This window comes from Ziziphus jujuba, chromosome 8 (assembly GCF_031755915.1).
Source record: "Ziziphus jujuba cultivar Dongzao chromosome 8, ASM3175591v1".
In the NCBI taxonomy this organism is placed as follows: domain Eukaryota; kingdom Viridiplantae; phylum Streptophyta; class Magnoliopsida; order Rosales; family Rhamnaceae; genus Ziziphus; species Ziziphus jujuba.
Genome location: NC_083386.1, coordinates 30,077,699 through 30,102,358, shown reverse-complemented (window position 1 = coordinate 30,102,358; position 24,660 = coordinate 30,077,699). Strand labels below are relative to the sequence as shown.

The window sequence follows — 24,660 nt, the reverse complement described above, 5'->3', positions numbered from 1 at the left end:
ATATTTCCAATCCAATCCATACAATTTATAATATTTTGAACCCAATCCAATGCAATTAATATAAAAATCCAATCCAAATCGTTAAAAATGAATTGGATTGAACGGGTTGAACGGATTGGATTGAATTTTGTCCACTTCTAATTACATATGAGTGGAACATCTGAAGAAAGGCATAAAAATGCATATGATTTAAACATATGAAACTTGTTCAAAATCTGTTTCTGCAAGATCCTGCATGGGAATTCAACCCAAAAATAAATAAATAAGAAAAGAATATGGAGAAGCAGTGGAGTGCACGTGCTGATGGACCCCACACGGACATTACATTGACGGAGTTATATAATTGGTTAGTAGCAGGGTCGGGGCCCACAAAAGAGGTCATCGAAAATGGACGTGCAGTACATGAAATTCCAGCGAGATGCTGCCATGTGGCATGTGGGGCCCCTCATGTGCCATACGATCCATCCGTCTTAAAATCTTAATGCATGCAGATAAAGAGAGAGAGAGCCTTGAAATTTTTAAAAATTGGGCACCATCTAATCCTATGTTTTTCGCTTTCAATTTTGTATGCACAATGAGCACATTTTATGTGAAAGAAAATGAAATAAAATCGAATAAAATATTAAAACACAGACCAAAATGAAAGTTGAGATGATGATGGTGGTGGTGAAGGGGCAATTGAAACCGGTGAAACAGATGAGAAGAATATATATATATATATATAGAGCGAGAGAGAGAGAGAGAGAGAGACCTAAAATCTATCATAGTCATTAATTCCGTTATTTCCGCATTTAAACTTGGGAAAAGGCCAAACAAGGGTACTTTTGGAATAATGATGTATATAATAATATTATATAAAAATATGCATGCAATGATATTTTAAAGGTTGGAATTTTTGTAAAACATGGAAATTGGAATTGGACCAGGTTATAGGGAAAAGCGGTGAAAGTATTTATAAATTGTCTTTTTTTTTTCTTTTTTTTTTTTGTATATACAAATTATAATTGTTGTTTTTAATCAATAATAAAAACTGAATGGACCCAAATGACAACTACCACGTAACACGTCAACACGCCTACAAACACCTCAGCAATCTACACCTAATATTATTTTCCTTTCCCATTTTAACACTTTTTTTTTTCATTTTAAAACTAAGAGGGATGTATTCAATTTAAAGTTTGATGGATTTAAAATGAATTATAAACTTTAAAGAATTTGATGGATTGTTAAGGAATTCTACAGACTCCATAAAAATTTTATAAGAATCCAATGAAATCTTTGGATTTAAAGCTGGATTTTATATTGACAATTTTTTTCACAATTTCCCGTTAAAATACTTTCAAATCCATTAAAATCCATCATTTTTTAAAGACTTTTAAAATCAATGACTTTTTGAATACCACTAGATTTTAAAATAATTCTATAAAATCTTAATTGAATACATCGAAATTTTAATAGACTTTTATAAAATTCATCAAAATCTGAATTGAATATCATTAAATTTGTATGAACTCTTTTAAAATCTAAATCGAATACCTCAAAACTTTAAAATACATCCCTTTAAATGTGAGAACAAAACAAAACAAAAAAAAAAAAAAACAAAGAAAGTTTCAATTTTTTTCCCTCTTTAATTTTTACCTTTCCAATTATTTATTATATTAGTTTTCTTAATCATTTATTCACCTTTTTCATTTTCAGTATTAAAAAAAAGGGCCTACTTTTACACTTTACCTTGTCCGAATAATTAAACCTAAGACTGTAAGACACAGAGACATCCGAAATGTGACTGAAATTGAAAAATGTTCCACAAAATAAAAAAAAGGGAGAGAGAGAGACGCTTTGCAGCTCAGCCCCAGTAGGAGAACAGCAGAGCAGATAGCAGCCGTCCAAGAAAAAGAACACCCATTCACGCCTTCTTTGCTTCTTAGCCCCATCACTCAGAACCTTCTCTTTTTCACCATATCTACCTACGCCCACACATTTTAAGCACAAAAAAAGAAAATAAGCCCCCCATTTCTTTTACAAAGTCTTCTTTTTTGTTTTGTTTTGTTTTTTTTTTTTTTTTTAATTTTTAATAGTGAAAAGCCTTCAATCATGGTCTATTCGTGCTTGTAGTCTTGCTCACGACCCAGTCCCCTGCCCAAACTATCTGTTGTCTCTGTTTTCTATCTTTTGCGTGGGTCTTCCCATTAAGTACTACGACTAGGCATATGGACATTTGGAGAGCAAAGCCACGAACTTTGAATTGAACAATTCCCCAATCACGTTCTAACAAAAGTTGTTTCCCTTTCACATCAGAGATCTGAAATAATACTCTTTGCGTTTTATAAACCCAGGTACTCTTTTTCTTTCTCTTTTGGCTTTCTCTTCCACATCCTGGATATGGTCTAGTTTCTTTCTAGCTTTCCAACATACCGAGTCTTTGCTCTCTCCCTGGTCTGTTTGGTTGCTGAGAAAAATGTGTCATGGAAAAATGAAATAGATTCGTCAGACTTAGATTTCTGATGGTCCTACTTGGTTGATGTGAAGTGGGTTTTTTGAGATCAAAGTTTTGGGTCCGTCTTTCTTTTTTTTTTTTTTCTTTTTTTCATTTTTTGTAACTTCGTTTTCTTTGATAACCAAACTTAGAACAACAGACATTCTGAATTTCTGGGTACATTGTTTTGGTTTCTGACAAGGTAAGGGAACAGAGTAACCTTTTGGATCCTTGGTCAAAAGCTTCAGCTAAGCTGTATCTAGTTTTTCTTTTATCCTAACTCTGCCTTTGCCTTTGCCTGTTTTTTGATTCGATTTAATTCCTGCTCTTAAGATGTACTGATGATCTCTTGAACTACGCTTTGAGACCTTCATAATGGAAGTTTGAATATTTCTTTTGCTTGGTGGAAATTGTAGGATCTTTTAGTTTCTATGATATGGCATCGAGGTCATTCAGGGCCAGCCGATCAAATCTATCAGCAACTTCCGACACTCTTGATGGGCAAAACAAGCCTCCACTGCCTCCGACCGTCACGTTTGGCCGGAGAACTTCCTCTGGTCGCTATGTCAGCTACTCGAGGGATGATCTAGATAGTGAACTTGGGAGCACTGATTTCATGAACTATACAGTCCACATTCCACCAACCCCAGACAACCAACCAATGGATCCATCAATCTCACAAAAGGTTGAAGAGCAATATGTTTCAAATTCTCTCTTTACAGGTGGCTTTAACAGTGTTACTCGTGCTCATCTCATGGACAAGGTAATTGAATCTGAAGCAAGCCATCCTCAGATGGCAGGGGCAAAAGGATCTTCGTGTGCCATTCCTGGTTGTGATGCAAAGGTGATGAGTGACGAACGCGGTGTTGATATTCTTCCTTGCGAGTGTGACTTCAAAATATGCCGGGATTGCTATGCAGATGCAGTGAAAACCGGGGGTGGAATTTGCCCGGGATGCAAGGAACCGTATAAGAACACAGATTTGGATGAAATGGCTGTGGATAATGCACGACCACTGCCGCTTCCTCCTCCAAGTGGGATGTCTAAGATGGAGAGGAGGTTGTCACTGATGAAGTCAACAAAGTCGGTTCTAATGAGGAGCCAAACTGGAGACTTTGATCACAACCGGTGGCTGTTTGAAACCAAGGGAACTTATGGTTATGGAAATGCCATATGGCCCAAGGAAGGGGGTTTTGGAAATGGGAAGGATGATGAAGTTGTTGAACCAACAGAGTTGATGAACAAACCATGGCGACCACTTACACGCAAGTTGAAGATACCTGCTGCTGTTCTGAGCCCATATAGGTAATTTTGATATATCCATTTTATTTCTGCCCTTCTCTCCTGTGGATCCTGTGTGTTATGATGGTAATTCTAGTTGGTGATTTTATTTTAATATTTTACAAATCCTCTTTGATTTAAATTTCTTCCATACAGATCTTTTTTAGAGATTGGATGGTGAAGGTCCATATCTCATGCACATTTGCACGTAGATTATGCGTTAAAACATCATACAAAGTTGACCGACTAGGAAGGATAGGTTTTTGATGATAAGATATACAAAATTTATTCTCTCTCTCCTCGAGGGAATTTTGGGGGTTGGTAGTCTATAGAATATTTCTTTTTCATGTATGGTTTTATGAGATAGGAGGCACTACAACTATGTGTCTTTTGTACTTGCTAGTCTATGTCAGTCATAACAGTCCACGTTGCCTATCATTATAATTGTAAGCTAGGACTACTACTTTGTCACATGCATTAGTTCTCTAAATAAATTATCATGTAATGCTATTTAGTCTGCATTTAGTTTGGCTATTTGTTAGCTAAATTTGTACCGTGTAATGTTCCATGTAAATTGTTGCACACATTCTGTTATGTTTAATGAAGCATTTACTTGTTGTCAAACCATTCATAACTTGCTGTTTAACTATATTTCAAATATGGCATAACATTGAAGTGGCTTCCTTTGTTTCCCTTCTTACAAGCATTTAAATTGCGACTCTGGATGTTTTGTGTAATTAATCTCATTTGCTAATTTAATTTTCGACATTACTTTCAAGGTGGTTCTCTTTGTTATCATGCTGATCAGTGAATTTTGCCTTTGTTAATGTGTTCCCAGGCTTCTAATTTTTGTTCGCATGGTTGTGCTTGGGTTGTTTTTGGCTTGGAGGGTTAAGCATCCCAACAATGATGCAATATGGCTTTGGGGAATGTCAGTAGTTTGTGAGATCTGGTTTGCTTTTTCTTGGCTGCTTGACCAATTGCCCAAGCTATGCCCAGTAAATCGTTCAACAGATCTTAACGTCTTAAAAGATAAATTTGAAATGCCTAGCCCCAACAACCCTACTGGAAAATCTGATCTTCCAGGCATTGATGTCTTTGTCTCTACTGCTGATCCTGAGAAAGAACCACCACTTGTTACTGCAAATACTATCTTGTCCATTCTTGCTGCTGATTTCCCAGTTGAAAAGCTTGCTTGCTATGTTTCTGACGATGGTGGTGCACTACTGACCTTTGAGGCAATGGCAGAAGCTGCAAGCTTTGCTAATATATGGGTCCCGTTTTGCCGTAAACATGGCATTGAGCCCAGGAATCCTGAATCTTACTTCAACTTGAAGAGGGATCCCTACAAGAATAAAGTACGGCCTGACTTTGTTAAAGATCGCAGAAGGGTAAAACGTGAGTATGATGAGTTCAAGGTTCGGATCAATGGACTGCCTGATTCTATCCGCCGTCGGTCAGATGCTTATCATGCTCGTGAGGAGATTAAGACTATGAAGCTTCAAAGACAGAACAGGGACGATGAACCTGTGGAGAGTGTCAAAATCCCCAAAGCAACATGGATGGCTGATGGAACACATTGGCCAGGAACTTGGTTGAACCCTGCATCTGAACACTCTAAGGGTGACCATGCTGGTATTATACAGGTATTCGTATGAACTTGTTAAGCTAAATTATTTTCTTCTAAATATGACATTATGTGAACACTTTAGATTGGCTTAATGCATACACAATCTATAGTGACAAAGATTGTTTTCCTCAAATGTTTATTTCCTTTTAAAACTTTGAATTATTTTTAAATATGCTGACTTGACAATTTATGAAAGAAAATAAACAATATGGAAGAAGTTGAGAGATGGTTGGAGAGAAGGAAGGAACTAGGCTAGGTGATGTATTGAACAAATTCTTTTTCCATCTAATTATGCAGGTGATGTTAAAACCTCCTAGTGATGAACCACTACTTGGAACAGCTGATGATTCTGGGTTCATCGACCTCACTGATGTTGATATTCGTCTTCCCCTGCTTGTTTATGTATCTCGAGAGAAGCGCCCTGGTTACGATCACAACAAAAAGGCAGGGGCCATGAATGCGTTGGTTCGAGCCTCTGCCATCATGTCTAATGGCCCCTTCATTCTCAATCTTGACTGTGACCACTATATTTACAACTCTCAGGCAATGAGGGAAGGCATGTGCTTCATGATGGATCGTGGAGGTGACCGCCTTTGTTATGTCCAATTCCCTCAGAGGTTTGAGGGCATTGACCCATCTGATCGATATGCCAATCACAACACTGTTTTCTTTGATGTTAATATGCGAGCTCTTGATGGGCTTCAGGGTCCAGTCTATGTTGGAACTGGTTGCTTGTTTCGTAGGATTGCCCTTTATGGCTTTGACCCACCTCGAGCAAAAGAGAACCACCCAGGTTGTTGCAGCTGTTGCTTTGCTCGTCGCAAAAAGCATACCTCAGTTGCTAATACCCCTGAAGAGAACCGAGCATTAAGAATGGGTGATTCAGATGATGAGGAGATGAACCTGTCTTTGCTACCAAAAAAGTTTGGGAACTCAACATTCCTTATTGATTCAATTCCAGTGGCAGAGTTCCAAGGTCGTCCCCTTGCTGACCACCCAGCTGTGAAGAATGGACGCCCACCTGGTTCTCTCACTATTCCTCGTGATCTTCTTGATGCATCAACTGTTGCTGAGGCTATCAGCGTCATTTCCTGCTGGTATGAAGATAAGACGGAGTGGGGACAGCGTGTTGGGTGGATTTATGGATCTGTTACTGAAGACGTGGTCACTGGGTATAGGATGCACAACAGAGGATGGAAATCAGTTTACTGTGTCACAAAGCGTGATGCCTTCCGAGGAACAGCTCCAATTAATCTTACTGATAGGCTGCATCAGGTGCTTAGATGGGCTACCGGTTCAGTTGAGATTTTCTTCTCCCGCAATAATGCCCTCCTGGCCACTACAAGGATGAAGTTCTTACAAAGGATTGCATACCTTAATGTTGGTATATACCCTTTCACCTCCATCTTCCTTATCGTCTACTGCTTCCTACCTGCCCTTTCTCTCTTCTCTGGTCAGTTCATTGTGCAGACCCTCAATGTCACATTCCTTACTTATCTCCTCATCATTACTTTAACTCTATGTATGCTTGCTGTGCTTGAGATCAAATGGTCTGGCATTGAATTAGAAGAATGGTGGAGAAATGAGCAGTTTTGGTTGATAGGAGGGACTAGCGCCCACCTTGCTGCTGTGCTTCAGGGTCTATTGAAAGTTATTGCAGGGATTGAAATCTCTTTCACCTTAACATCAAAATCAGGTGGTGATGATGTGGATGATGAGTTTGCCGATCTCTATATAGTCAAATGGACATCCTTGATGATACCACCAATCACAATCATGATGGTCAACTTGATTGCAATAGCAGTTGGGTTTAGCCGAACTATCTATAGTGTCATACCCCAATGGAGCCGTTTAATTGGTGGGGTTTTCTTCAGTTTCTGGGTTTTGGCACATCTCTATCCTTTTGCCAAAGGATTGATGGGAAGACGAGGGAGGACACCCACCATTGTTTTTGTATGGTCGGGACTCATTGCAATCACCATATCTCTTCTCTGGGTGGCAATCAACCCCCCTTCTGGTACTAACCAAATTGGAGGTTCATTCCAATTTCCCTAGTAGGTCATTCTTCGTTTATGTTAGGATTGATTCTGTCAGAGACATTCCTTCATTCATTCTCCTTTCCAACAAGTCAACTGGTCTGGTGAAAGAACTAGGCCTGCTGTTTCTTGTGGCCATTTGAGTTTTGTTTTTAGCGGTAGTAGCTTTCAGCAATTGAAAACCAAGTTTAAAGGATGGTTGGGACCAAGACAATGGGAAACTGTATCTTTCCTGGCATTTTGTATTGTAATATAATGCCTTGTATGGATTTATTTTGAACTTCTTCTTTCACATAGAGCATTTTCCATGTTAGGATTGTGCTTAGATTTATTCATTTGTAATTGACAAACCAACTTCTATTGTGTCCCTTTCAATTTATAGCTATACTTGATGCATTTTAGAAGAAAAAAAAAATGTGAAAACGTTGATAAAAAGTCACCGATCAAACCCTCTAAATCGATGTTATTATGAACGCTCCTTTTTGGTGTCCTACTATTATGAAAGATTTTTATTAGAGAGAGAGAGAGAGAGAGAGAGGAAAAACCAAAAAAAAAAAAAAAAAAACTGCTTATAATTATCATACCTGTATTGGTTGCGTGTGCTCCAAGCAGAGAGTGTATTTTGTTGAATCACATAGTGAGGAGTTCAGTCCTCCCACAATTCCTTGAGCATGAAATGGAACAGGGTAGGAAAAGTCTCCAAACTTTCGGGTTCTGTTCTGCCAGACACAAAGCTTCTTGGATAATAATACGTAATACATATAACCAGTAAAATGAATAAATACCCACCATTTGATTAACGGTCTGAGAAAAAGTTTATATATATCAGCAAAGGTAATAAAGCTAAATACTATTAAACATGCAGAAGGTATGAAACTAAGTTGTTAAGCCCGCAAAAGTTGCATGTCCTATCTAAAATAGTCTAATTTGGTAAATCCACAACCAGTTGCATATATTCTTGTTACTAAGGCCTCCAAGTAAAAATGTAGGTGATAAGTCATAAAGACTAATACCAATCCATCAAAGTCCAAACTCATGGCCAGTTACTACCTAAGTTTTCCAGTTGTCATGGCACTTTTCTTGTTAGTTTCCAGTGCAAACGTTCCTCCAACTCCAAGGAACCAAACCGAAGACCTTCTTGTTGCCACAGAAGAGATGCAAAGAGCCAATTACTTCAGCTTTGTAATGCTCATCAAAATGGCACAATTGGATGGAAGGTTTCAAAAGAATGTAACTTTCTTGATGCCCAACGACCGGATGCTGTCAAAGATCACAATGACACAAGATTCTGTCACCGACTTCTTGCTCCACCATTCAATACCATCGCCTCTGCTTTTCGACCATCTCGAGTATATCCCCACAGGTTCCATGATTCCTAGTTCAGCTGCGGAGTACATGCTTAGAATTTCCAACCATGGCAGGAGGAGTTTTCTTCTCAACAGTGTGAAATTAATCAGCCCAAACATTTGCACTGCAGGGTCTTCCATTCGATGCCATGGTGTTGATGGTGTACTTTCAGCACCAAATACACCTTCTCCTTCTCCTCCTCCTCCTTGTCCTAGAAGCTCAAATCCTGCCATGGCAGCTATACCTCCAACCCCATCTTCTGACCCTCCAACCCCACCACCCTCACCGTCCTCTGACCCTCCTACTCCACCACCCTCACCTTCCTCTGACCCTCCAACCCCACCACCCTCTCCGTCCTCTGACCCTCCAACCCCACCACCATCACCTTCTAGATCATTTGGTATCCTTGATTCGCCTCCAGTACCGCTAGTCCAGCCCCCGAGTCCACAAATATCAGGGTCTTCTTCTCTATCATTGCCTTTTGTTGGATTTCTGATAACCTGTATTTTGTTGTCGATGTGGAGTGCCCTGTTACTTGGACCGTAATAAAGCTTATATAATATTCCCTTACCGGTTGATCAAAAAATAATAATAATAATAATAATCCTTCCAAAACTCGGGCGACCTAGAAAGTTGTTCCTGCCGGGGGCCAACTACCAATACATACACATTAGCTTAAAGACATATATATATATATATATATATATATATTATAATATACACATACGTATTTTTCATATACATGCTTTTCCATTTCACGTGCATGGGCAGTAGAGTACTTTCTGATTTTATTTTTATTTTATTTTATTTTGTAACGGATTGGCAGAATCCTTAGTTCACAGTTCATTGGGAGGTTGAATAGAAAAACTAGAAGTATGGCGTTCAATGAATAAAATGAAAAGAAACAACAGCCAAAAAAGAAATAAAAGTTAAATGATGTGATGGCATACTAATGTTATCGCTTACACCTCGGCTTTGTCCTGGGCTTTGATGCTTGAAGATACTGTTCCATATGGATTTTCTTTTCTTGATCCATTCTTATCTTTTTATTTTTTTCTTGTCTTTTTCTGTTGATCATTCACCTTATCCTATCGAAGACGGATTTGTCATAGACGAGCCAAACAACATATTACATTTCCAATCTTAAAATACTTTCCCAATTCAAAAGGGTAAGTTCAGTAGCCTGACCCGGAGTAAATCGAAAATGTTTCTGATCGATAAAGTAGTTTTACCTGGGAAAGGCAAAAAGAAAAATGAACAGTTCACTTCTCGAGTACTGTGGCATCCGTTAGTTATTTCACCCTAATCATTAGAGACAAAGGGATGCTTTACCAGTTGAATTCGTTCCCATATAACAAAGCTTTATGACTCGCCTGTTGTATATTTATAAATACCAACAGATAGTATTATACTAAACACCTATAAAATCTGCCTTTGATGGTATTATACCAAACACCTATCAAATCTGCCGTTTAGTATTAATAACAAGCTCAGCCGACTTAAACAAGCCCAACAGACTAAAAACCTGATCAACCGGATAAGAACCGCTCGTATGAAGAAAAATTAATCTACTCTGGCGAGGAAAGATAAATATAAAGAATAACAATATTTAATACGGAATTGTTTTCTTTCTTCTAGGACTAAGTCCTAAAATACAGCAGTGTATGCCACACCCTTTACTTTTTTAGTACGGGAAGCATCTCTATGCTTATCTGATTTTCGTTTTCTAATAGCCGACTTTGAATTTAGCATTTGAGAATCATTTTGTTTTTCCTCCTCACCCACATCCGCTGCTAAAAGATTTTCATCCAAATGATTATTATCTTTTGAATTCTTTACATCATCAGTCTCTGGTTCAATAACAGACATCCCTGTCAGAGTGTAGTCCAACAAAAATGTGCTTCTCACAAGCCTGTCGATCCGGCTAAAATGCCTCTGAGAATATGGGATAAGCCCTTCAAGGAGTTCTCCAATTCCTTTCATCTGCATCAATATCACATTATATGGAGTTACAGATAGGACCTAGATTAACAACGCACCTAGACACGAAGAATGTGAAGGGCCAAAAACAATATCCTAATAAATTCTTAATTAACCTTGAAGAAAAACAGAAGACAGCAAACCTCAATGATCTCTGTTGGAGAAAGGATGTTAAAAATGGTGAAGAGAACAAATTGTGCAACATGACAGAGCTTTGGTTTTGTATTCCATTCTTTTACATAATCCAAAAGTTGACGAAGGTCTTCATGGCCAAGTGCGTGAAGGGCTTTTCTTACATGCTTTTCAGCTTCTCTCTGCCTGCACAGAATTTGATTGAGAAATTTGGCAACAGTTTTCACAAACATCTAAAAGAGAAGCACAAAAACTTACAGACCTGCAAAGTTCAGCAAATAACTCAAAAAGCTTATGTGGCCTACGGAGCTCAAAAGCAATTTGAATTGCTTTCGAGTAGTCTGCATCCAATACAGCATTTTCCAGTTCTTGACCTTTCAAAACACCTTCCTCCTGCATCAATATCCCCAATCTTGTTAGTTATTTTGTGTATCTGGATCCTTACATTCATGGCACTAAATCGATATTTAAAATAATTTCATGAAGATGTGCAATGTAACCGATTCAACAAGTCGCATTTCCCAAAATTTGACGACTCAAACAGACAAAGACGGATACACTACCAGACTCTTGTACATTAATTTGTTGAAATTGGAACTGAGGCATGCAACAGGAAACATATGCAGCCCTTAGCATATGCTTAAATGGTTAAAAATAGTTGTGCCATGTATAAATGGCACACAACAAATGTCTTCTACATGTCTTGCAAATGAGCAAACCAAGTATCATTCACAAACAAGGCAACAAACAAAGTATAGAAAAACATTTCAAGTTCTAGAATGTAAACACACCCACCAAAAATTAGGGCAAGGCAACTCACCTCCCTAAGGAAAGCTTCCTCTTTATCAGATGCTGTAGAATCATACCATAAATTAATAACTGCATCACTGCCACCTGTTGCCAGCATTTCTGTCTTCTTCCCAACAGTTAAGGCCCAAACCTGTAGATTTAAGCCTTATTAGTAATTGGAAAGGAAACGAGTTCAGCTTAATCAACCAGGTTGTGGTGGAAATGCATATTAAATGGTCCAATATCAATAATGAACTTTGTGTTTTTCATAGGTACATCATGATAAGAGGGGAAATTTTATAACATACTTCATAAAGCAAATAGATTAACAACATAAAATATATCTTCAGCACCTTCTCCTCATGCTGGTCATATGTAGCAATGCACTCATTGGTTTTGATCGTCCATAACTTCACCAACCCATCACCACCTGAAATCATTATCAAGTTAGTCTTATGTATACATATATATATACATACATACATACATACACACGTACATACATATAAAGAGAGACAGAGAGAAAGATTACCACAAGAAACAAATTGGGTTCCACGAGTAAGAAACGATGCTCTTAATACACTTGATGTATGCCCCTCAAATGTTTTCAAACATGAACCATCAGATATAGCCCATATCTTTATTGTTTTATCCCCTGATGCCGTTATCACACATTGATCAACTGGAGAAAATTCAACAGACCAAATCCCCCTTTTATGCCCTTTAAATACAACAACAGATACCAGATCCGGAAGCTTCCATACACAAGCAGTGTGGTCCTTATTGGCAAAAACAGAGTAAAATAAATGCATGAAGCAACTTGATTTTTGAAAGAAATTTGAGAGGGAAGTATCTTAAGTGGATATAAGACATCCTCCTTATTCAATACTATGCCAACCAAAAAGAAAAACACTAAAAAGAGAATAGAAATAAGAGAAGTTATTTACCTGAGAACCACTACAAACTAAACTATCATTTGGTGCAACAGCTAGAGAATTTATATCCTTATCATGTGCTGCTACAGCAGCTTTTGCTTTCAAATTAAAAGGCTGTCCCACATAGTCAGAAAGACCATCCAAACTCCAGACCTTGATAGTACGATCACTGAACAAAATAATCACATAGGTCATTTAAAGATAACATTGATTAACAGGACTATAAGCTTAGATAGAACCCTAGTCAATTACTCATTCTTTGTTACCCATTCTTTGTTACCCAATAAGAAGAACACCTTAGTAAATGACAATGTACGGCCTGATACTCAGCTACTAACATTGATTTTTCCATACACACTAATAGCAATTAACAGGACCATAAGATTAGATAGAACCTCCAATGCATTACACATTCTTGTTAGCCAATGCGAAGAAAGCCTAAGTGAATGACAATGTATGGCCTGATACTCAGCTATCCTTCGTGGAAAAAAAAAAAAAAAAAAGCCAAATAATTCTTTAGCAATACCATGGCTTGATACTCAGTTACTCACCTACTTCCACTTACAAAGAAGTCTTTCTTCTTTTTTGAAAAAGCAACGGCTCCAACAGCTCCCATATGACCTATTCCAACTCCAAGGCAACATCTGCCTTCTGATTCCCACAACCTAACCTATACCAACAATGGAGACATATATTTCAGGAAAACATGAAAAAAAGAGAGAATACATATAAGAAATTGCAAAGAAATCGAAATGATTCTAACATGGCTGACTTCAAGCTTAATAATCTACTTACAAATAACATGACCAAGAGGAGATTCATGTGCTAATGACTGAAGGAAAAAAGTAAACATAGATTATAGCCAGACATTTAAGATGGAAACTTACACTTTTGTCCCTACTTCCAGTTGCTATAAGTGTTCTTCCGGAACTTGATACACAGGTGTCCAGGCATATAACAATTTCAGTATGACCAGCCAAAACATAAGAACATGACATGGATGCGAGGTCATACACTCGTACCTGTATGTTCAAATTGTGTAACATATTAGAACCATGAAAACATAAGCAGTCCTGCATGTGCTAACAGGTGTAACTGCCGTGTGTAAAATTTTGATTATATCAAGTGATTACCTGTTCAATATTTGTAGCAACAGCAAGTAATTGTTCTTCATCACCTAAAAACTTCATATCTATAATCTCTTCATTGCCTCCTATTAGTCTTTTGCTTAGGATCAACTCCATCCCCATGGATTTTTCGACTGGGGAATAAACAAGAAACTGCTGATCAGCTGTCACACATAGCAAGCCTTGATCCAATGGTAGCATAACAGTAGCAGTGAAGCCCCTTCTAGACTCATTTTCATCCGAGCTAAGAGTAACATCTGATGAGTTTTGCTCAAAAACACAAACTGCTCTGTTGAAACAAATGAAATGTAAAAATAAATTCATCAAACACGACCCACCATAAACAACAACCATTGTAAGGATAAAAGGCTGCTGAGGTGCCTCCAAATTAGGTACATTACAATAACCTCCCTTCTGTTTTTTGCAAATATACCTTGTATTTCCATAAATTACAATTTACAATTGAATCTCATTTTTGTTGCAATGTCTTTATTTCTCAACATCTAAAAACTGAAAAGATGTCACCGTAATTTTTATAAACATAAGGAAAATATGAAAAAAACTTGAAAAAAAGGGAACATTGATGCATTAAAATAAAGAAAAATATGAAAAACTTACAAAAAGAGGGGACGTTAATGTATTATCCCCTGAAAATTAATGGCGATGTATACTTCTTCCATAAGTAAATTCTATCAAAAAAATACTCATAAAAAGTACATGAAAAAGATCTTCATAAGTTACCTTTCAGAACTCCATATCCGAACAACTCCACGTTCACCAACTGTTACAAAGTACATTTCCAGTGACCCACTTTTCTTCCCTTCATGCTGATTGTTCAAACCCAAACATGAAGCAAAACGAGTACCAGAATGAATTACACACATTGCTTCAAGAATTTCATATGTTGTTATAGTCTTCTTGCAGCTATAGTCATGAAGATCCCACAACAACACAACCTGAAATCATTCTACGCATCAATTTATCGATGACAACCAAAATTCCAAAATGTTACATATCCAAAGCGTGTTTAAATATTTTGACTTGAAACAAATTCATATCTTTTTGGCTACTTACAAACCATAAGCTGGGTGAGTAAAATTGTGAATGTTATAGAATGCAACAACGAGACGTTCAATGAACATGGAAAACCCAATGATGCATAAGTATAGAGTGAAGATGAAATAAAGAACCATATCCACACAAGCACAAAGATCGTGCACATTTCCTGAGGATTAATCTCGGAACATGGAAATTAGAATATTCTATACACCTGGACTCTACTATAAGCCCATAGCATTTATAAGCCTCTAAAGAGCAATCCTGCCATTCTCAGTCTCAACTTTCCACAACACAAGTTTGAAGTCGAGTGGGCACTAGCAAAATGATTAACATAAACTGACTTGTTTTCTGTAGATTAGACATGTACTAAGATACCTCCAGTGTCAAAAGTGTCTCAAATGAAACAAAAACACCAACAGTTGTTTCATGTATCATGCCCAAGAATAGATTTAGCCAATTAGTCCTACCTTATCTCGTCCAGCACTGAGTAATGTCCCTCCATCTTCAGATACTGCCAAAGAAGTCACAGTTGAATGATGTCCTTTAAGGGTTGAGATGCACTTCTTAGATAAAATATCCCAGACTTGTACGTTGGTATCATCGCTTCCAGAAAAAAGCTAAAAAGCAAACCGGTATGATCATTTTAAAACACACAATACATTTACTTAAAGTTGTTTAAAGCAAACAGCCAATGTATATAAGGGAAAGGAGGGGGACTCAAATTCTACACAAAACAAACATACAGCATTAACATTCATAAAACTATTATCCAGAAAAGCACCACAAGGGACTTTCAGCAAAACACTTGGAAACAACTTACTAGTGGCTTGGACGGATCAGGATGGAACATAATACTTGAAACAACACCTTCGTGACCTTTGAAGTAATGAGTGCAGTAGCCACCGTCAACATCCCAAACAAGGACTTTCCTATCAGCTCCTGCAGTCGCAAGCAACCCCCCCGATGGATGACAAGCCATACCCATTACAGGACCATCGTGGCCCTGCCCAATTGAAGGAGAAAAAAGAAAAAAGCATTACATTCAGACACAAGTTTACTATTTTAGATAACACAAGTAACCATTCAGCTTCGTGATGCTAGTTTCTTTCGTTTCCTCAGCTTTTAAAAAAAAAAAAAAAAAAAAAAAAAAAAAAAAAAAAAAAACAACCCATTATTAAATCCTCTATTAAGTTAAAGCTGTATCAGCAACTTCAAACTCAATTAACCCTAGAGGATAACTCAAGCCCATGAAGTCTCATTTTTCAAACCAAAAAGATAAAAAAATAATAATAAAACGCTTTTCAACATTTTCTCCCTCGAATTTTCAAGTAAGACAAGGGCCAATTACCTTCCAAGAGCGCACGGTTTTCAAGGTGGAGAGGTCCCAGACCCTAATCTGGCGACTGTGGCCGGCGGAAAAGAGCAGCTTGCCGTCGGGGCTAAGCGCCAATGCCGTGACGGCCTCGGAGTCGCCATCATCGATGGTGGAACGTATAGACGCACTGGAGGAGTCGACGATCTTGATGGACTCGCCGCACACACATACAATAAAGGAGCCGTCCGATGAGACTACGAATGGCCCGCCGGTATAGAACTGCTGCAGAGATGGAACACAGCGATAGTTCCTCTTCAAAGGAAGCGACGCCATTTGAGATTTAGGCAACGACTAGCGAGCGATATACAAAGTTCACACTTTTGCTCTTTAACACCCCACTGCCTCTTAAACCCCCCACCCTCACCCCTCTTTCATGTTTCAACTGACTTACGAGGGACACTTGTACACTTTAGGGTTTAAGGAGTAGAGCTCATCTACGCCGTTTTACTTTTTCTTTTTCTGCAACCGCCATATGATTGGTTTGAAGCCCAACAAGGCCCAGAAATTTATTTTTTTTTTTTTTAAAAAGAAAATTTTCTAGCTTGGAATACTATTTAGGGGATCGAAATTATTTAATTATTGTATACTAATTACCTATGTTCTTATTTTGTACAGTAAAATATTTATTTCTTTGTGGGCAGGTAGACTTTGTTTATACGTTTACGGAAATCTAAAAACATTTTAGTTTTGAACTATTTAAGCTCAATAATGTTATTTTCACTCCCATTGATTGATAAATGACACTTGAAAATTATATCCATATAATGAAGACCAAAAAAAAAAATTATATATATATATATATATAATAATAATAATAATAATAATAATAAAGACTGTTAAAATGAGACCTGATCAATTCCAACCCGGTTACCCGCTCAACCACATAATAAACTACTACCGAAGTTAGAAAATTCCAATCAATATTGTTACGTACGAAACGTACTTATAAACTATGATTCTTTGTTTGAATTATTTGGTATGAATTTTGCTAAGTATTTCGTATGTGCATTTTATAATACATTAAAATGAAATAGTGTGAAACTGGAAAAGGCATTTGAAGAAGCTTGGACCCAACTGAAACAAATATAGACAAAAGGAGCGGAGGAGAGTGACTGGTGGCTCATGGTTAAAGTGGACCAACCGATAGCTTTACAAGGTTACAACCCACAAGTCCCAGTCACAGCCATGAATCTGCTAAAATTAATTTAACGTGCTTTGATAAATTCTATTAATTGTTTTGGATGGTTTTATAATTCAAAATTATAGAATTACGATATAATATCTATAATACTATCAAAAATTATTTTTTTAAAATAAAAAAATAAAATAAAAATAAAGAAAATATCATAAATCCACCCTTTGAAACGACAACGCCAGCGTATGAATGGGCTTCATAATTCAGCAACTTAAAGCCTCCACGTTGCGATTTGAATTAAGACAGGAGATGTTCCACCATTTCCGTTACCTACCCACTGTGCTCCATAAGAATTAAGACACCGACTGTGTGGCAGCAAATTCTCGGTCTACGTACCATAACCATACCAACAACAAAAATAAATTAATTTTTTTAAGAAAAAATTGGGTACGAAATCACTATATTATTTTAAAACTATGATTCCAAATTTATAGGCTTGCTCTAATAATAAAAACTATTATAAATATGCCTGATTTAAATAAAATCTTCTCTCACTCAAATTTGTAATAAAATAAACAATAATAATGTGGTGGTAACCGTCTTCACGGGAAAAAGTTACAAGGAAAATATTTGTGTAAACTCTAATTTTAGACAGTGAAGGACAAGCCACGTATTGAAATTAGGAATGGCATGGACCCACAAGTAGTGTTGAATTGGAAACTGAGATAGAAGGTTAGGTAGGTAATATGCATTCGTTGATGAGTACCCATACATACTATACTAGTAGAGGGAGATAAAATCAAGGATCTCCTATTTATTTTTACATCATTTTTTTCACGGTGACAAAAATTATAATAAAAAAATTACAATATTAAATAAATCACATTAATTATTTTAAAATTATAGTTTAATAATTTTTTTTATCGCATATGTAAATTTAGGTAGGTTTTGGACCATTTTCTTGGGGGGATGGATTTTGGAACTTGGAAGCCTTGGCTACTAATGACGTATTGAATGGTGCAAAAATATCCAATATTTGAAGGTGAGGTAAGGCATGCTTATTTCCTCCGTCTCATTTTCCTCTAACCCAACACAAACTCATTTCCATCTGCCCAATCTAACCTCCTCTCGCTACCTACCTCCCTCCATTCTCCCCAACGCCACTTCCTTTATATTAATGACATGTACACTTTTCCTTTCATTTCCTTCTCTCTCTAACACACTCTCTCCTTCTTCTCTTCATCTCTTTCTCTCTCTCTCTCTCTCTCTCTCTGTGTTCTTCTTCTCTTGGTTGGTTGGTGCTAGCCATTCCCATAATTATCTGGTGCACAGAAAAGCAATCTCTTTGAGTCGACAGACATAGAGAGAAGATTAATTATTATATCGGAAACCAAAGGGGAAAACACAGAGAGAGATTAATATCCACATACACACCATGGTTTCTGTTGCTTCTTCTGTTGAAACTCCCAAACCAGAAATCTCTCCCAAGATTAATTCAGAGCCTGCGGCAGCTGCTGCAACAACTCCTCCTCCTCCTCCTCCTCCTCCCAAGAACCAGCTGCCCCAGCAAGATGACACCATCCATGTCTTCAAATCTAAATTGCCTGACATCCCCATCTCCAACCATGTTCCGCTCCACACCTATTGCTTTGAGCGCTCTTTGGTGGAATTCCCGGACAGACCCTGCTTGATCGTGGGCTCCACCGGAAAGACCTACACTTTCGCAGAAACCCACCTCATTTCCTCAAAGATCGCTGCAGGCCTTTCTACACTTGGAATCAAAAAAGGAGATGTTATCATGATCCTTCTCCAAAACTGCGCCGAGTTCGTCTTCGCATTCATGGGAGCTTCTATAATCGGAGCCGTCTCCACCACCGCAAACCCCTTCTACACGGTGCCCGAGATTTTCAAGCAGTTCAACGCCTCCAAATCGAAACTCATCATCACTCAATCTCAGTACGTCGACAAGCTCCGAGAACCGGGCGGCGGCCAATACCCCAAACTCGGCCAAGATTTTAAGGTCATCACCATCGACGACCCTCCCGAGAATTGTCTAGACTTCTCGGTGATTTCCGACGCCAACGAGAACGAATTTCCGGAGGTTGTTATCGACGCGGAAGACCCGGTGGCCCTGCCCTTCTCATCGGGAACAACGGGGCTTCCGAAAGGGGTTGTTCTGACACACAAGAGCTTAATAACCAGCGTGGCCCAACAAGTGGACGGGGATAATCCCAACCTGTACTTGACGGAGGAGGATGTGGTGCTGTGCGTGTTGCCAATGTTTCACATATTCTCATTGAACAGCGTGCTGTTGAACTCCCTCAGAGTTGGTGCAGCGGTTTTGATAATGCACAAGTTTGAGATAGGAGCTCTGTTGGAGCTGATACAGAGGCACAGGGTCTCGGTGGCGGCGGTGGTTCCGCCTCTGGTTCTTGCGCTGGCGAAGAATCCGATGGTTGACAAGTTCGATCTCAGCTCCATCCGACTGGTGTTATCGGGGGCCGCACCTCTCGGGAAGGAGCTGGAGGAGGCACTGCGGAACAGGGTTCCTCAGGCAGTTCTTGGCCAGGTCAGCACTCGGTAGTTAGCGTTGCCTATTTTTTTATATTTATTTCTTCAACTGACTTTTGTTCACTTGCTGTGAGCCACATATTTAGGCTTCATCTTTTAAGTTAAGTTAAGATAGAGACTAGAGAGAGATAGTCAAACAACGTGGAAAAGTAAACTATATATATTTTTTATATATATATAGAAAAAAAATATATATTCATTCACAAATATTTTTATTAATAATCATGAAAACCGTCCATTAGAGAAAGGAAAGATATATCGGTGATTGGGAAGCGAATTAACGTTGTGGCCATCATGTATGGCGTTGGCCATGTATCATGGGTCCACAGACCTTCAAAGGAAACCTAATTAATGAAAGACGAAATTGAAGTTGCTGTATCCTTAATTAATCCGGCTTTTTTTTATTTATTCATGGCAGAAAATTCGGATGTTTGAAATCTGAAAAATAGTCAGTAGCCGTTTTCGTGCTGTTTTGAGTCTTATCTAATTGTACAAGTAACAATACAATAATGCATAAATAAAATTAGAAAAGTCAACCGTGTAAAAAAATCAATCATATAAATAATATATGTGAAAACTAAAAGCTGGAATTCGTTAAAAAAATAAAAAAAAAAATAAACTTGGAAAGAACGTCACATATATTTTAGTGTCCAGATAGCTGTGTTTGCAAAGTATATCACATGTAAGGGTAATAACTATTAATTAAATTAGTAATTAGAGATGTTCATACATCATTCAACATCGGCGATTGTATGAATTGTAGTCCCGGTCAAAGTATATTAGGACGTAATATAATAGAAAGGATTCCATCATTAAACTGTACCTAATAAGTTATAGCTTTCGGTTCACACAGAGGAGGCTATGTCATCTATTTTGTGCAAAAGGAAAGGTTATAAAACAGAAAGTAATATCGTAGAAAGGACCGGATCATTAAACTTTATCTTATGTTTTGGTCCACACAAAGAAAGCTATGTGAGCTATCTTGTGCAAATTAGAAAAATGTATGTATCGTTTTTTGGGTGAAATTGGGGTGTTATAAAACCAAAAGGAGCAAAGAAAGCTATGTAAGCTATCTTGTGCAAATTAGAGAAATGTATGTATCTTTTTTTTTTTTTTTGGGGTGAAAGTGGGGTGTTATAAAACCAAAAGGAGCAAAGAAAGCTATGTGAGCTATCTTGTGCAAATTAGAAAAACGTATGTATCTTTTGTTTTTTTGGGCGAAAGTGGGGTGTTATGAAACCAAAAGGAGCTAATACACTTACAAGCATGATGCCAACGAATCAGGCCATGGTTATCAAATCACTTTCTTAGTTCATTGTAGATACAAAAAGATTAGAAATGATAGAGGGGACACCACCACGTGATATTACTATTCCATTTATTAGTTATTAACATTTGAACAGATTCACTTTTCTATATACAATTTTAACATTTAACAGATTGATCAAACTGTGACATCTATCAATATACATATTTCATAATATACCTTATTCAGATTTTACAATGAACGTGTTTTTAAAAGGAATGGTTTCTTCATCTCTTACCATTACTGGGGAAAAAAAAAAAAAAAAAAAGGCATCTCTTACACTCGGATTTGGATGGGGAGGAGAAGAGTAAAAGTGAATGGTTTCTTGTATTGTAATTTGAAACAAGAAGCAAAAACTTTGGACGGTCGCTGTCTGAGAGTCTTAAAAGATATTTGTTTTTATTAGGCAGGGATGAAGTCCTGCAATATCTGTCGGTTTGGGTATAAAATGGGAAAGAGGATTAAGGAATTGGTATTTTCTCCATCACGTTCCCATTTCCCATAATCCTCACCAACACCATATATGCATAATTAATTTTATTAATAATTTAAATATCTATATAAGTTAGTTTGTTATTGGAAATGGAATTCAGTAAATAATTAAAAAAATTATGGGTAAATAAATTGGCAGGGATACGGGATGACAGAGGCAGGGCCAGTGCTATCAATGTGCTTAGGATTCGCGAAGCAGCCATTCCCAACCAAGTCCGGGTCATGTGGGACTGTGGTTAGAAACGCAGAGCTCAAAGTGGTCGACCCTGAATCCGGTTGCTCCCTTGGCTATAACCAACCCGGAGAAATTTGCATCCGCGGTTCTCAGATTATGAAAGGTACGCATTACTACTATTATCGCTTCTACCTTGTTTTTATTTAATCCCACTTTTTCAATCACATTCAAATTCAAATTTTAATTAATTTCATTTTCTTTATCAACTTAAAAAATAAATAAATATCTTAGGATATCTGAACGACGGTGAGGCCACGGCTAACACAATAGACGAAGATGGTTGGCTTCACACCGGAGATATTGGTTACGTGGACGATGACGATGAGATTTTCATTGTGGACAGAGTCAAGGAGATCATCAAATTCAAAGGCTTCCAGGTATATACATTTCATATATATATATATATATAATGTATTTATTAACTTATAATTGAAAATTTAACATGCAATTAACTTTAATTAAACATAGGTTCCACCGGCTGAGCTGGAGGCCCTGCTCGTTGGGCACCCCTCAATTGCAGATGCTGCTGTGGTCCCGTAAGTTTAATTAAATATTTATTATAATACTGATTATTATGAGTAACTGAGTATTGATTTGATTGATTAATTAATGAAGTATAATAAATGTATGCGATGGCAATGGGCATGGCAGGCAAAAAGATGAAGTTGCCGGTGAGGTTCCAGTTGCATTTGTGGTTCGATCCACAAATGGTGTAGAACTTACCGAAGAAGCTGTCAAGGAATTCATATCAAAACAGGTAATTAATTATTAATCCAACACATATAATATTTTATATACATATACATATATAATTATAAAAAGAGGATATATATATATACATAAAGAACTTAAATTAATTATTTGATAAACATAATACTAAGGTTATATATGTATATATGGAATAGGTGGTGTTCTACAAGAGACTCCACAAGGTCTACTTTGTTCATGCAGTTCCAAAGTCTCCTTCCGGAAAGATTTTAAGAAAAGATCTGAGAGCCAAGCTAGCCACCGCTTCCCCTTCTGCCTGAAAAATTTTTATTAATATTATCATTAATATTAATAATAATTTCAAATCACATAAAGCATGCGTCTTGATTTGTCCTTGATGTATTAATTTATCTCCATATGTAAAACATAAAATTGATTGGCCGTGAATTCAAATGAAACGAAGGTGATAAAATATTGAATCCCTCATCATAAATCAGCAAGCTGTGTGATTTCACTAGTCTATTAGTACTATTACTCATTCATTTCTTTTATACTGCATAGATATATATATGCATATACCATTTTTTTTTTAAATTAAAGATGTTGCAATTTATTGGAAAGATCAAAATAACAAAAGTTTAATTAAATCGTGCTGACTTTTGGGAAGAAAATCTTATATGAAATGGTGGCACTTAGCTGATCCGGTACCATCCAAAATGATTTAATGCCAAATGTTAAAAGCTTGCAATAGTTTAACGTCATATGTTAAACTTGCTATGTTAATTAAAAATGACAATTCACTAAAATTAAATTTTATTTTTTTCAAAATAAACATTTACATAAATAATGAATAAAAACAAACTGTGAGATGGTGTTTTTTTAGCCATGGCCAGCAGCCTCTGATGGTGGGAGAACGCCGGCACTGCTATGAGATCCATGGAAGAGCTTTAGGACAATAGGATTCTAGCAATGGCCGCTGACCTTTTTCTTCTTCTGTTTTTTAAAATGCATATATTTTTGTTCTGTTTCCCACTTTTCTGTATAAACTTTTACATTCATAGATAGCTTGGCAGCGGTCAAAAAATAACCATCAATGGCCACTGTGGTTTTGTCTCCGGCGGATGTATTTGGAGAAGATATTTAATAAAATCTAAAAGGAAAATTAAAGATAATTTTCGTTTAAAAAAAAAAAAAAAAAAAAAACAAAAAACACAAAAACAAAGGCCAACGACAATTACCGATATTAAGGTTCGTCATGGACCACGTAGCAAACCAGCGATAATTTTCTGGTTGTAATGAAGTTGTTATATGATATTCTAAAAGGACCCAAGATCTATATTGAAAAGGACGGAGAAGACGAAAGATCAAGAATATTTTAATAAAATAAAATTAAATAGAAATATTTATTGCAATATATATATTAAAAAAAAAATTAACATGGTAAAATTGTAAAAATTATTATTAAACTATTTAAAGTGGTATCAAATTAGCTAGTATATTACCGTTTTATACAAGATTTTATGGTTTTTGGGGCTCTAATTAGGAAGTAGGCAGTGAGCCTCTTGGAGTCAATTTTGGAATCCAATCAGCAGCCATATTAATTTCCCATGGTATTGAGTGGAAGCTAGGTACACGTAGAAAACGTTCTTCTATATATGAAGCAAAAGTGTCTTAAACCAGGGACTCCATGTTTATTAATAAGTAGGTCACGCCGCCTTTTTCCGATAGAAACACAAGACTGATCATTGGCTTGTCCACGCTTTCAAAATGGCTTCAGTCTTGAGACGGTTAGCAGGGTTCCAAACCTGTATTGTGTGCCTGCGTGATGACAAACAAATTTATGAATAATATAATTACTTTACCCCTCCTTACCAAGTATTACTTATTATTATTACCATTATTATTTTTTGTTTCTCTTCTTTGTTTGATTCAGAGTTTCAATATATATGAATGATTTTTGATTAAAATATATATGAATGATTAATAATATCATTATTAATTTATAATGATAATAAATATTTATCAAAATGAGCCTCGTTTATTTGA

The 24,660-nt window shown here is 36.9% G+C and overlaps 4 protein-coding genes across 5 annotated transcripts; 3 read left to right on the top strand and 1 right to left on the bottom strand.

Moving 5' to 3' along the window:
* Nucleotides 1-1,786: 1,786 nt before the first annotated feature.
* On the top strand, nt 1,787-7,799 carry LOC107414857 (cellulose synthase-like protein D3). Of its 2 annotated transcripts, none has more exons than XM_016023060.4 (4): nt 1,787-2,336; nt 2,893-3,781; nt 4,596-5,403; nt 5,685-7,799. In XM_016023060.4, exons 2-4 carry the CDS (start codon nt 2,913-2,915, stop codon nt 7,440-7,442), a joined length of 3,435 nt encoding a protein of 1,144 aa, XP_015878546.3. In that variant the 5' UTR covers nt 1,787-2,336; nt 2,893-2,912; the 3' UTR covers nt 7,443-7,799. The 2 variants fall into 2 exon arrangements, with proteins under 2 accessions (XP_015878546.3, XP_015878547.3); XM_016023061.4 differs by lacking the exon at nt 1,787-2,336 and adding an exon at nt 2,350-2,678.
* Nucleotides 7,800-8,150: 351 nt separating this feature from the next.
* On the top strand, nt 8,151-9,751 carry LOC107414860 (formin-like protein 3). Its single transcript, XM_016023063.4, has one exon. It carries the CDS (start codon nt 8,459-8,461, stop codon nt 9,314-9,316), a length of 858 nt encoding a protein of 285 aa, XP_015878549.3. The 5' UTR covers nt 8,151-8,458; the 3' UTR covers nt 9,317-9,751.
* Nucleotides 9,752-10,323: 572 nt separating this feature from the next.
* LOC107414859 (protein TORMOZ EMBRYO DEFECTIVE) lies at nt 10,324-16,551 on the bottom strand. Its single transcript, XM_060819305.1, has 14 exons — nt 16,141-16,551; nt 15,613-15,795; nt 15,260-15,409; nt 14,475-14,689; nt 13,740-14,022; nt 13,494-13,628; nt 13,158-13,276; nt 12,619-12,775; nt 12,204-12,450; nt 12,025-12,101; nt 11,703-11,822; nt 11,145-11,275; nt 10,894-11,068; nt 10,324-10,753 (listed from the first exon to the last, which is right to left on the bottom strand). Exons 1-14 carry the CDS (start codon nt 16,438-16,440, stop codon nt 10,418-10,420), a joined length of 2,628 nt encoding a protein of 875 aa, XP_060675288.1. The 5' UTR covers nt 16,441-16,551; the 3' UTR covers nt 10,324-10,417.
* A 1,870-nt stretch (nt 16,552-18,421) lies between these two features.
* Nucleotides 18,422-23,110, top strand: LOC107414888 (4-coumarate--CoA ligase 2). Its single transcript, XM_048469916.2, has 6 exons — nt 18,422-19,871; nt 21,811-22,009; nt 22,138-22,283; nt 22,375-22,442; nt 22,558-22,663; nt 22,812-23,110. The coding sequence occupies exons 1-6, from the start codon at nt 18,738-18,740 to the stop codon at nt 22,932-22,934; spliced, it is 1,776 nt and encodes a 591-aa protein (XP_048325873.2). The 5' UTR covers nt 18,422-18,737; the 3' UTR covers nt 22,935-23,110.
* The last annotated feature ends 1,550 nt before the right edge of the window (nt 23,111-24,660 follow it).

What these genes read in the sequence shown, in the direction of transcription:
- LOC107414888 (XM_048469916.2), top strand. Translation starts at nt 18,738, where the DNA reads ATGGTTTCTGTTGCTTCTTCTGTTGAAACTCCCAAACCAGAAATCTCT. An exon ending in CGGTTCTCAGATTATGAAAG is followed by an intron (nt 22,010 to 22,137) that starts GTACGCATTACT and finishes TAAATATCTTAG; the next exon opens with GATATCTGAACGACGGTGAG. An exon ending in GCAGATGCTGCTGTGGTCCC is followed by an intron (nt 22,443 to 22,557) that starts GTAAGTTTAATT and finishes TGGGCATGGCAG; the next exon opens with GCAAAAAGATGAAGTTGCCG.
- LOC107414859 (XM_060819305.1), bottom strand. Translation starts at nt 16,440, where the DNA reads ATGGCGTCGCTTCCTTTGAAGAGGAACTATCGCTGTGTTCCATCTCTG. An exon ending in AGGAAGCTTTCCTTAGGGAG is followed by an intron (nt 11,276 to 11,702) that starts GTGAGTTGCCTT and finishes ATATTGATGCAG; the next exon opens with GAGGAAGGTGTTTTGAAAGG. An exon ending in TTATTTGCTGAACTTTGCAG is followed by an intron (nt 11,069 to 11,144) that starts GTCTGTAAGTTT and finishes AATTCTGTGCAG; the next exon opens with GCAGAGAGAAGCTGAAAAGC.
- LOC107414860 (XM_016023063.4), top strand. Translation starts at nt 8,459, where the DNA reads ATGGCCAGTTACTACCTAAGTTTTCCAGTTGTCATGGCACTTTTCTTG.
- LOC107414857 (XM_016023060.4), top strand. Translation starts at nt 2,913, where the DNA reads ATGGCATCGAGGTCATTCAGGGCCAGCCGATCAAATCTATCAGCAACT. An exon ending in GCTGTTCTGAGCCCATATAG is followed by an intron (nt 3,782 to 4,595) that starts GTAATTTTGATA and finishes ATGTGTTCCCAG; the next exon opens with GCTTCTAATTTTTGTTCGCA. An exon ending in ACCATGCTGGTATTATACAG is followed by an intron (nt 5,404 to 5,684) that starts GTATTCGTATGA and finishes CTAATTATGCAG; the next exon opens with GTGATGTTAAAACCTCCTAG.